Source organism: Manihot esculenta, chromosome 5 (genome assembly GCF_001659605.2).
Source record: "Manihot esculenta cultivar AM560-2 chromosome 5, M.esculenta_v8, whole genome shotgun sequence".
Lineage (NCBI taxonomy): Eukaryota > Viridiplantae > Streptophyta > Magnoliopsida > Malpighiales > Euphorbiaceae > Manihot > Manihot esculenta.
This window is the reverse complement of record NC_035165.2, coordinates 27678282-27690939: the sequence shown is the minus strand read 5'-3', so window position 1 is coordinate 27690939 and position 12658 is coordinate 27678282. Positions and strand designations below refer to the sequence as shown.

The 12658-nt window shown below is 30.2% G+C and overlaps 2 protein-coding genes across 3 annotated transcripts; one reads left to right on the top strand and one right to left on the bottom strand.

Moving 5' to 3' along the window:
• Nucleotides 1-934: 934 nt before the first annotated feature.
• Nucleotides 935-5044, bottom strand: LOC110615613 (F-box/FBD/LRR-repeat protein At1g13570). Of its 2 annotated transcripts, none has more exons than XM_021757584.2 (5): nucleotides 4887-5044; nucleotides 4383-4454; nucleotides 2008-2850; nucleotides 1560-1715; nucleotides 935-1399 (listed from the first exon to the last, which is right to left on the bottom strand). In XM_021757584.2, the coding sequence occupies exons 2-5, from the start codon at nucleotides 4383-4385 to the stop codon at nucleotides 1118-1120; spliced, it is 1284 nt and encodes a 427-aa protein (XP_021613276.1). In that variant the 5' UTR covers nucleotides 4386-4454; nucleotides 4887-5044; the 3' UTR covers nucleotides 935-1117. The 2 variants fall into 2 exon arrangements, with proteins under 2 accessions (XP_021613276.1, XP_021613277.1); XM_021757585.2 differs by having other exon boundaries at nucleotides 4383-4450; nucleotides 4887-5040.
• Nucleotides 5045-7372: 2328 nt separating this feature from the next.
• Nucleotides 7373-10230, top strand: LOC110615968 (type IV inositol polyphosphate 5-phosphatase 11). Its single transcript, XM_021758243.2, has 8 exons — nucleotides 7373-7545; nucleotides 7642-7783; nucleotides 7867-7997; nucleotides 8176-8252; nucleotides 8334-8459; nucleotides 9129-9316; nucleotides 9428-9565; nucleotides 9897-10230. Exons 1-8 carry the CDS (start codon nucleotides 7511-7513, stop codon nucleotides 10074-10076), a joined length of 1017 nt encoding a protein of 338 aa, XP_021613935.1. The 5' UTR covers nucleotides 7373-7510; the 3' UTR covers nucleotides 10077-10230.
• Nucleotides 10231-12658: the final 2428 nt, after the last annotated feature.

The window sequence follows — 12658 nt, the reverse complement described above, 5'->3', positions numbered from 1 at the left end:
TCCCTTTCACTAATTTCCTTCTCCCTATCCAAACGTAGGGCTGGCAATTCACACTCATAGGTTATAAACGGGGCACGTAACCTACATGTATAATATAAAAATGATTATTCCGAATATGACCCGCATAATTAATCATGCCAAAATATTAAATTTATTAAAATATTAAATATTATATATATATATATATATATATATATATATATATATATATATATATATATATATATATACATATATTAACATTCATTATAATTAACTCTAATAACATATTTATTATTTTGATTTATTAATTAATTAAACATGAACTTTATGAATTAAGTTTTAAAATGAGTCATTCAAGATTTTAACATAAAGAGATTAGTAGCACAATGAAATAAATATTAACCAAGTAATAATAATACAATTTTAATTTCAAATTTGTAAAATATTTTTGCAAATTTTATTTATTTATTTATTTCAATTTATAAAATTTTAGAACATTTTAAAATACGACTGCTTTGTAAAAATTTAGCAATAAATTAAATAAAGCATAATGGATTTAAAATGATCAAAATAAAATAAGTTAACCTATTACCTTAATTAAATAAACAGATGATAACAAATTTAAACAGGTTAATACATAACAAGTTAACTATATTTCGAGTCCTATCATAGAAATAAGTTGCTCTATCCAAACACAACGTTGGTCATAATATACAAAAAAAAAATGGTGGATAATTTGTTTTGTGGATGTTTTCGAGGGATTCAGTGGATAATTATTAATTTATCTTAACGGCTTACTTGATATTAACTTCTTCCAGCATAGTCCCTTCCATCTGAGTGCAGCCACTCTCCTTATTTCTTTCCTGGCCGCTCGTTCACATATATTATAAATCTTGATACGTCAATGGTTACAGAAACACAGAAGCCGAACTATCAATCTAAAGAAATTTCATTTAGTTAATACTAGTAAGGATCATTCATTATAAAAGACCGTTAGTTCAATCATATGTTCCCGCATGATCAACTGCAAAATGGCAAATTGTCTGAAGCAAAATATGAATGTACTCAGAAGAAGTTTGCTTACTTTTTTACATGTTATGCATTTTTCAAGGTTGCCAAGGCAATCAGATAATACCTACGGATCAAGATAAATGATTTCTGCTCTCACTGAGGCTCGCCGGAAACGCAGCAGTTCTTTTAGCAACTCAAATCCTCCATCATTGGTAGCTGGCCTAACAGTCATTCTTTCAAGAACAGGAGAGTTTGAAAGCAGAAAGTTAATGAAATCAAGTTCAGATTTCACACCACTAATACCAACTATCTTCACAAGTCGTAGTTGGCCAAATAGACTGTTCCAGTGGTCATCCTCCCAAAAGTTAGATATTGCTCCCACAGAAGCCTGCTCCTCTGGGCGTGCCTACATGAAGTCTAGAATATCAGGAAGTTGCAACTTAATCCATTTAGTACAAAGCTACAAAAATGAACCGCAGGAGATAAATTGTTCGGAAAAAATAAAAAGCTAATGTCAAATTGTCAATCCACCTGAAAGTTCATAACAGTACATGAAAGAAGCTTACCAGCATCTCCAGTTCTTGCACATTAGGAGAACTTCTTAAAATACACAGGGCAGCAGAATTTTCCTCCATATCATTGAAATTTATGCGTATAGAAAGGTAATTCAGATCAATGCATGGTCTTGGCAATCTGCTAGGTATGTTGCCAATAGCCAGATACTGAAGCAAGAAAAGATGTAGACCAACAGTATAAATCTAAATCTCAAATAAATATGACAAAATTGCATATGGAATAACCTCGAATACTCTACTGAAAGTTGAAAAAAGGCAAGTAGGTGATATGATATAGAAATATAAAATCTCAAAATAAGTGCTAAACATATATATGCGTCTGATGAGGGGGTGAGGGAGTGCGTGTGTTTGTCTATCATCTACCCTGTATAACCCAACAAACTTCATAAAAGTTCAAGGTTACAAAATGCAAAAGAAATGATATTGGAATAACCATTACCTTTAGAAATAAACTCTGAATCTCGAGCCTTCGTATATGAGGTAGATTAGCAAAGAACCTGAGCAATTTACTAGAATTCCCATGAACCGCATTTCGGTCATTTTTTACATTTACATACAAGCCAATGGAGATGAGAGTTAACTGAAAGGTATTCTCAAAACTGACTTCATCATAAACACCTCCGATGTCGAAAAATTGAAGATTTGTAGCATTGATATTAAGGTGAGTGAAACCATCAAAGTTCATCAATGTCAATCTCTCAAGCAGAGGGCAGCTAAGAATTAGATTTTCAAATACATGCTGAGTCAGGGTAATGTGCTGAAGGTCAAGGCTCTTTAAATTCCGGAATCCTTTGAATGATAAAGGAGGTTTTAGCAAGCAATTGAATAGCTCCAAATGAATAAGATGTTCACAAGAGAACAAAGAAGATGGTACTTTGTAGCGCTGCCCCTTCCATATTTCAAGTATGAATTCTTTGATAGAGCTTCTTGATAAATGAAGAATCCATCTATCAATGTCACTAACACCTAGAATATCTCGGTGAGAAAGTTTGAACTTGTGTATCGGGCCAGTATGAAGTAAGAGGACATGATCAACAATGTTGACAAGCTTGTTTTTTATGAGAGTTTGATCTTGTGAGGGATTAGGGACACAATTACTATCAAACACAAGCTGCGGAATTTTAGCCCATTTATACCTCCATTTACTTGATAAAGCACTTGTTCTCACTGCATCTCTAATTGACAGCTGCGATAAAATCTGGTCCAAAACATGCCCTGGTAAGCTGCTGATTCTGTCTACCTCTGGCTCTAAGCAAGGAAATTTCGGTGGTTCTCTATGCTTCTGATTTACTCAAGGGGGAGAAGCATTTAGACATCATACAAAGACAAAGGCAAACAAGGTCAATAAGTGCCTGTATACTAAACAGAAAATGTGAAAATAAAAAATCATTAACTGCAAGAAAATAAAGGCTATTCAGCGATACTGACAAGTGGATATTATGGATAATTAAGAGAATATAGAAAATCAAGATTCATCATATTTTCAGAACAGTATCTAAAATGCCAATCCGAATTGGAAATATTCTTCACTTCATCAATCTAAAAAAACCAAGGAAATACATACAAAACTTGAGCTTGTTAAAAAGTACTAGCAAGCACAGCAATCCCATGATACTAGATGTGATATCAAGACATAGATTTGTGCCAGCCAATATCTATGATAAGCTACGAAAAAGAAGTGCCAGGACTAACAGTAGATACATAGATGAGGAAAACACCCATTGAATCATGTGGTGGTGACAACTCGACATTTCGGTTAATTATTCAAACAAAAAACCAGAGTCCCACTGCAAAACTAATTATTCTTTCAAGTTACAAAATGACAAGCAAACATGAGGATCATCACTTTCATAAACACATTTCCACAATTATCAACAATGGCAATTACAGGCCATCTACTCTTAATAGAGAAACTAGTGAACCACAACTGCAATGCTCATTAAGAAAGTATAATTTCCAGTCTAGTCACTAGTGGATATAACAACAGTTAATCTAGTATTCATTGGCCCCCTTGATCAGTTTAATAAGAATGACAAATCAAAGAATACAAGACATTGACTGCAAACAGAAATAATACTACTGGCTGAAATTATGCTCCAGACAGCTATTACCCCTTCAGTCTTAACTAAAATTATAGTCCTGAATACACTTTCTTGGAAGAATAAGAAAGTATGCTATGTGGATAAGCTCCAGCAGACTGGATATCCTGTAATGACAGACGAAACTGCATAACTTGGGGAGGAACTGAAAGCGCATAAAGATGAATGTTGATTCTGCCACGATATAGGCTGAACAAGTCAAGCTGCAAGGACAAGCAGAATGTCTCCCACCCTTCCAGGGGGCAAACAAGCAAAACATTTCCCTACCTACATTTTCATTGTTAACATGGTGCCGTTGCAGTGTATCAGGGCAGAAAGAGCTCTTACAAGGAAAATCTTTCAGTAACCATCCTCCTCAATCTTAAAGAACCATGAAAGTCAAAGAACACTGGTTGAATTGCAACCGGGCATCAAAACCACGAATACTTCAGATATATTGCCACTGATCTAGTAGCTTTACTTGATGCATATAACAAGTAAATACCCATTGGATAATGCAGATCGTTATGTACAAACATATCAAAATGCAAATAAAATCACCAGAAGCGAAGTTGCGCCTCTACACACAATTCTACAAAAAAGAGGAATCAAAATATGCCAAATTATTGAAAAGAACACTAGAACGAGTAGGGTAAAAAAAGAAATAGAAAAGAAGAGAATAAAAAATAACTGCATTAACAAGAAGCAAGCCACTGCAAGAAAAGGCATAGCTCACCATATTCGTTCTTCACTTCTACTCACATGGATTCAATTTTCCCACAAAGATTGCCGAGCCATCAAGAGCTTGCTTCAGTAAATACGACGGGCCAAAATCAAATTCAAGAAACAAAAAGTTGTAAAAGCTTAAAGTTCAAACTCCACTAATTAAGAGCACTACAATGCAACTAGCTTGGATTAACTTCCTAGGAACATTAGTAAAATGCAATCCATATCTCTCAATGTGCCAGATGAAATGCCAAACAAAAGCGGGGGAAAAATCAAACAAACAATCGTCATTAACAGTAGCAAAATTCACAAGTAGCTGCAGTTTAAGGGATTTCATTACAGTGGCACTGAGATTGAGCAGAGGATTTAAACGTAAAAATGCGATGAAGAAAAGGCAATTTCTAGGGTATAAACAGAAACAATTTGGGAGAAAATTGAGGCATCAGATCTAAGAAAAATCAGTGAATAAGAACAAATAAAGAGCTGTGTTTCTCTTATATATTGCAGTTTTTACCTGAGGAGGAAGTAGCTGAAAGAGCGCAATTATCAATTGATGCTGGAAATAGCTAAAACTGATAGCAGCGATTCAGCTTATGCGAAAGAGCAATATAACCGACAATCACTGAATTACTAAATGGAGTCTTGGGAGAAAATAAATCTGAATTTTGGTGGGGTTTTATAAAATAAAGGAAAACTACGGTTTAAAATGTACAAAAAAAAAATTAAATTCTTTTAATTTATAAATTATTACTCTCCATCACATAATTTCTATTTAATTTATTTTTTTAATATAATTTTTTATTTACATTAAATTTTATTAAATATTAAAAGATATTTTAAATTTTTTAAAATAATATAAAATCAAATAAAATTATAATAATCAAATTATTTATTATTATAATAAAAAATATAAAAAATTTAAAAAATTTTAATATTTACTTTCTTCAACTTTTGTATTGGGCTAAAGCCCCGACTTCGTTATAACGAATTTCTACATATCTTTGATTAAAAAAAATAATAATAATAAGTTTTTTGAACTGGGATGAGGCAATTTTGCAAGCGCACGTTATCTAGATAATATAGAAACCTTGGTCCTTGGAAGTGTTCACATCAATCTAGTATTCCTCTTTTAGGTATGAAAAGATATCACTGGACGGCTGTGATTTTACAATATAAATATATTCATCTTCATTTCAGAATTTGAAGTGTCAAACTTCAGCCGCATTATGCTGGAAGACCATAAAGGCTCTGGATCCCCATTTTTGAAGTTAAATGCATTACACTTTTTTAAAAGAAAAGTTAACTGACATTTTGACTTTTTTTTTTATATAAATATTTAATATTTAATTTATTTTTTATAAAAATATAACTATTTAATTTTTAAATTTTATAAAATATAGATATTAAAATATTAAATTTTATAAAAAAATATAACGAAAAATCAGTCTACATGTTTTTTTTATAGATAATCAAAGTTTAATTTTATTAATAGCAAAGATGAAAAATTTTAGCATATAAAAAATAAATATTACACTTCTATAAATGTTAGGTGAAAAAATATTAATCAATAAAAATGTTAAAATATCAGATAATTCAGATAAATATTTGATAAAAAATTTAAATTTTTTATATTTCAGTGAAGTGAAATGAAATGATATATATTTTTTTAATTATTGATTTTGAATTCAAATTTTGAATATAAATTTTTTTAAAATTTGAGAATAAATGTTTTATTATATGACGTTAATTCAGATAATTTAGATAAGTCGAATTAATAAATTTTATATATAGAATAATTTAAATTAAGAGAAATTGAAATCAGTGAATTTGAGTTTAAATTAAATCAAAGTTTAATGGATAATTAAAACTATAATATATAAAAGTTAAGCATATGCTCATGATTTTTTTTATATATTAAAAATTTAAAGCTAAAAAAAATAATAATTATTTATTTAGTGAAAACCTCAATAATTCAAATAATGATAGGTGAACTACACATCACGATTTAACCTTTTGTTTAATAATTGTGATGATAAAAGCAATAAATTTCAAAATGAAAAGATGGGGAAATACGAAAGCATCAATTTTGATAATTGCTTTTAAAAAATTTAAATTAGTTACGGAAATTATTATAATATTTTAATCCACAAAACAATTTTTTAAAATAAATTATGAGTCGTTGCCTTAAAACATACTCACTTAACAAAAATCTAAAAATCTAATAAGATATACATGATTTCACCCAAAAAAGAAATTCAGACACCGTAACATTTTATTGTTTATTAAAACTCGTAAAAATTTCTGTTAGCATATATAATTCAGCAGATAACCATTACATCTACAATCACAGAAATTTTTATCTATTAATTGATATCAGTCAATTTTACATGAAATTTAATAATTGACTCCACCTTCTTACGATATAAAACTTAATATTGACAGATATTAAGATATGTATTCTTATACACTCATTTTGAATTTTAACCCTTTATTATATTCGGCCATTTTATCAGTTTAATAACTTAAACTGGAATAACTATCCATAAATACCAACGGTTTCACATTTTCTCTGTTTTAGTTTAATTTTATTTCAACAGATATTGAATTTTTTTTTCTCATCATATATAAGATGAGTAATTTCAAAATAAATAGATGAAAAATTGGAATGTATACCAACTAGCTATGCATGATTGGCATCCATTTTGACACTTTATGCAAATGATGACATGTGTCTTTAATTGGCATATATAATTGAGCTAATGATCGAATGATTTAGCTACATTGGTCATAATGACGTGAGAAATTGTGGTCCTTTCCAAGTTGGATTAAACTTGCATGAATTGTCAATAACGCCTCACCTAACTATTGAAAATTTCGTGATCATATCAGATATGCAATATTGAAGATGAAGAGTTTACATGTTTTGACTTTAGCTTTCCATACCTTCTTCACCGCCAAAAACCCTAATAATGTTTCCGTTTCCACGTATATAACAATAACTTCCCACGTCCCAAGTCAAACGACAAAGTTGTTTGATCTCTTCTTCTCTATCAAAACCAAAGTGTTCTTCTCAAAACTCTGCATGGGCTCACAGAACAGTAATAGAGTCCCTGGTTTCGTGAATCTTAAACCAAGAAAATGGGAAATTGCAATGGAAATCGTGCTGGAAAAAGGTATATATCATCGTCGTCAACTTCTCTTTTTCTTTCTTGTCTTGGATTCTTGCTCATGTTGATGATATTAATCTGGGTTTCTGTTTATCGCATAAGGTCTAAGTTCGTGATGAGAGAGCAAATGGATTCCATGAGCAAGCATGAAGGAATAAAGACTGTGAAGGTCGATAACCTCTGCAACTTCTCAAGAAACTCTGACCTTTGCGTCTGCATAGTGACCTGGAACATGAACGGAAAGGTAAAAGTTCATGCATTAATTGTTGTTATATAAAATGAGCTGACAATTAATCTTAGAGTGTGCATGGTTTGCAATTTCGTTAGGTCTCTTTTGAAGATTTGGTGGAGCTTGTTGGCAGCGATCGGAAGTTTGATCTACTTGTTGTTGGTTTGCAAGAGGTACCTCGGAAAAATGTTGCAGTATTATTGCAGGCAGTTGTTGCGGATACTCATATGTAAGAATCCAAACTCTTCCTTCTCTTTTCTTCTACTACAACTTTCTCCATTCTTCTTATAGAATCTGAGTGTAAGATGTTGCCATAGATAACCACCACTATCAAATGAAAAGGAAAACAAACTTAAAATTTCATAGTTAATAACTGTATATTAATTAAGTTTTAAATTTGAATGAAGACTGCAAGGAAAGGCCATCATGCAATCTCTTCAGTTGTACGTATTTTCGCCATTGAACTCAGAATTATTCATCAAAGGTGAGTGAAAATCTTCTTACTATTCATTTAATTTAATTTCCCAAACCATGCACATACTTATGTTAAAAGGCTGGTTAATAGAATTGAAGGTGGATAAGCATTCTGTGGGTGGATTTGGAAGATTAATTAGGAGAACGAAAGGGGCAGTAGCAATCCGTATCAATTACAAAGGAATTAGAATGGTGTTTGTCTCTTGCCATCTCTCTGGTAAGAATCCAAATTTTCACTTACATACTCTCATTTTCTTTTTCCATTTGATGATTAATTTTCTGGGAAAGTCCCAACCATTTAAATAAAATGCTATATATATGAAAATCATGGTAAATTTATTTATAAAAGTATATTGGTGATTTACTATTAGCTGAGTTTTCATACATACGATTAAGAATTTTCATAATTTTCCATTAAGAATTTGATTAGTTGTTTGGGATGCGCAACTGTGTATTTCTAGAACTGGGCCTTGCGTGCATGGGCTTCTCAATTCCATGTGGAACCTAGCTGGGAACCACCTCTGGGCAGATAGGGGCCCAAGTTGGGATAGTGGTGGTAATTTTTTGCTATAAATTTATTATGAATTTAATTAATATATAAATATTAGGGTTAATCACTATGAATATATAAATTTATTTATTTATTATTATTATTTTAAACATTATATGATAAAGGAGAGGAGAGGTAGTTAGGAGTGGAAGACTATTGGAGGAAGCACTATTGTCAAACCAACCAGTCGATGGGTTTGATTTGTTATGCCTTTACTGGTGGGTGGTGGCTAGGTCGGTTGATATATTGTCCGTTGCAATATTTATTTATATAAATGAAATATATTTATCAATTTTAGTTTGCAGTAAATAAATATATTGGCACGCATGCATGCAGCTCATGCTCGGAATGTGGAAGAGAGAAATTCCCAGTGCAGACACATATCACACAACCTTTTCTCCAGGAACTGGAATCCTTACGCTAGACCTGCCCAAATCACTGTATGGTTGGGAGACCTCAACTACAGGATTCAGGGGATAGACACATATCCTGTCAGAAATTTAATAAAGAAAGATCTTCATAGAGTGAGTTGTTGTAATGAAACATCGATCTATCACTTTCTATGTTATCAGGTTAACTGTCGTTTAAGATTATTGTTTTAATTAATGTTTGTGATTGTGTAACAATGGATACAGCTGCTCACCAGCAAAGATCAGCTCTTACAAGAAGCAGAAAAGGGACAGGTTTTCGACGGATTCTGCGAGGGGACATTGACATTTAAACCAACGTACAAATACAATGTCGGAAGCAGCAGTTATGATACAAGTCACAAGGTAATAACTATTTCTTGCTATTTTAGAATTGTTTAGTTTATAAAATTAATTAGATTTTTTTAATTATTTGGAAAGTACTATATATCTAAATTAAATGATTTATTTTCTTATAATTTTTATTTAATTTTTTAATTTATATTTTTCAGTAGTATTTTCATTATTTTAATAAAATATAAATAGATAAGTAATTTATTTAATTTGTATTCAATTTGATTTAAATTAACTATTAAATATTTATAAATAATTTATAATAATTGATTGAATGAGTGTATGGATAAATAAAAAGTTCCATATTTTTTTCAACAAGTAATATTATGGATGGATTTTTCAGGTGCGAGTGCCTTCGTGGACAGATCGGATATTGTTCAAGATACATGACGGCGACGAAATTAGTGCAAGCTTACATTGCTACGAGTCCATCGACGATATTTACAGCTCAGATCACAAGCCAGTGAAAGCTCACCTCTGCTTGAAAGTCAATCAACAAGCAGCACCTCCTAGTACTGACTAAAACCAATAACTTCAAAACTGTATCTATATGCCCAAATGAAAAAAATTTCCCTGTGATTATTTTTGGGTCAATTTCACCTTATTCTTTTCTGTAATAAAATTAACATTATTAGTTTTCCTGTGTATTAATTGCACCATTAACTTAATGAGATCCTTAACCCTTCTTTCCTCTATATGTTGTGTTGAAATTGGTTTTATACTTGAGTCTTTGCCTTAGAAACTACTGACCAACTAAAGTGCATAAATCTCCAACTTCAAATGTCAATGCTTAGATGTTTTAACTGTTAATTATGTTTGAGTTTCACCTAACTGCAAGCTATACTGACCAACAACACTTGACTTGTATGTCTACCAAACACACTGTTCAAATTGGAATGGGTGGAAATGAACCTAACCGAACCGAGTTTTAAAGAATTAAAGTTTGGTTTGTTAAAATTTTTTAAAATTTGAGCTAAATTCATACTTTACTCATTTCGAACTCGATTCAAATACTAATAAACTCAAACTTGACCCGTTTAGTAAACGAATTTAGATGAGTCGAGTTTTAATCTCGAATATTTCACGAATAGTTTAATTTATTTACATATATAATGGTTTTTAGTTTAAAACTAAATAATTTTAGTTAAATAAGTATATATATAAATTAGTTCGTAAATTTATAAAGATGAACTTTTAAATCTTAACAATTTAAATATATGTAAGTTTTAAGAGTGTAATTAAACTATATAGAGCTGAATTTTAGAAAATTTAAATTTAGTTAATGAAAGTATATATAGGGTTTGAGTTTATTTCTCTTATAATATTAATCTTAATCTGCTTAACGAGACCGTTCATGAGCCTAATCATAAATTCGGAAAATGAGTCGAGTTTATAAATTTTAACGAGTCGAATACTATGGAGCTCAAGACAGAAGCGTTGTTGGTGGATTGCAGTGTTTAAGTCTTACTCGTCCTGCGGTATGTTATTCCGTTCACAAAATATCACAATTTACGTATGCGCCAATAAATGAGAATTGGACTTTTGTCAAATGCATATTGCGATACTTGAAAGCAACAGCCAGCTATAGTCTTTTGTTCTCCAAATCGTAAGATACAAACCTGAATATACACACGGATGCTGATTGGGCAAGTGATTTAGACGATCTAAAATCTACAACTGGTTTTGCCATTTTTATGGGCAAAAATCTAATCTTTTGAAATTTCAAGAAGCAACAAACCGTTACCAAGTCTTCCACCAAAGCTGAGTACAGGACAATTGGTTTGGCGATTATAGAGTTTACTTAATTGGATACAATCTCTTTTACGAAATATTGGGTATACTTCTAAACAAATTTCTAATCTTTGTTATAACAATATTGAAACTACATATTTATATGCTAATATTATTTTTCATGTACGGTCTAAACATTTAGAGGTGAATTTCCATTTTGTTCGAGACAAGGTTTAAAAGTAAGAAGTTCAAGTTTGTTTTATTTGCTTCAAAGACCAGCTTGCTGACATTTTAATAAAATTACTAGTCAAAACTCGACATCGAGTACTCATGTATCATTTATCAATTGAGGGGTATGATAAGAATATATGATAAGGATCCTAATAAAGATATATGATAAAGATATATTGTATTTTATATATTTGTATTTTTATCAAACTTTATTTATTTCTTTATAACTTATTTAATAGGCTTTGTATTCTATATTATGTGGAAATTAATGGATTCTTATTGAGTTAAAAGAAGTATTACTAATTTACTATCATATTTAAAAAATTTTGTGAAATTTATTGCTTCATTTTTATTTTAAAAATTATTCAACTAAAACATTTTATATATTTATAAAATCAAATCATTTAGTTATTTTATAAAAATAAATTATTAATTAATTTGTGTTAGTAGAGTGATTTAGGGAGTATTACTAATTTACTATCACATTTAAAAAATTTTGTAAAATTTATTGCTTCGTTTTTATTTTAAAAATTATACAACTAAAATATTTTATATATTTATAAAATCAAATCATTTAGTTATTTTATCAAAAAAAATATAATTAATTTGTGTTAGTATCGATCGAAAAAATTAAATAATATAAACATTTAAAATTATTGAAATTAAATAATATATATAATTAAAATTAAAAAAATTAAATAATATAAATATTTAAGACCGTTAGAAATTTTTAATAAAAAAATTAAAATAGTTTAATTTTGTGAAATTGAGAAATATTTTAATGGAGTAATTTTTAAATATAAATAAAGTAGTAATTTTTTTTTAATGTAGAGGGACCTAATAGTTATTTTCTTTTGAGGTAAAAGTTGATGTTTTGCTGTTTAGGGCCTCTGGGAATTGGTTCATTAGGGGGCATAACATAAAACCAGACAAGAAGAGGGCGGCCCATCGCATCCTGACTTCACGACCCATTTTACTATTTTACCCTTTTCTTTATTTTTTATTGGAAAAATTATTTTTTAGTCCCTGATGTTTAACGTAATTAACACTTCTGTCCCTCTATTTTGGCTACCCAACACTTAAGTCTCTCACTTTCTTTTCCGTCCAAATTCGTAGTCCTTCCATCCAAAATAGCCGTTTGAT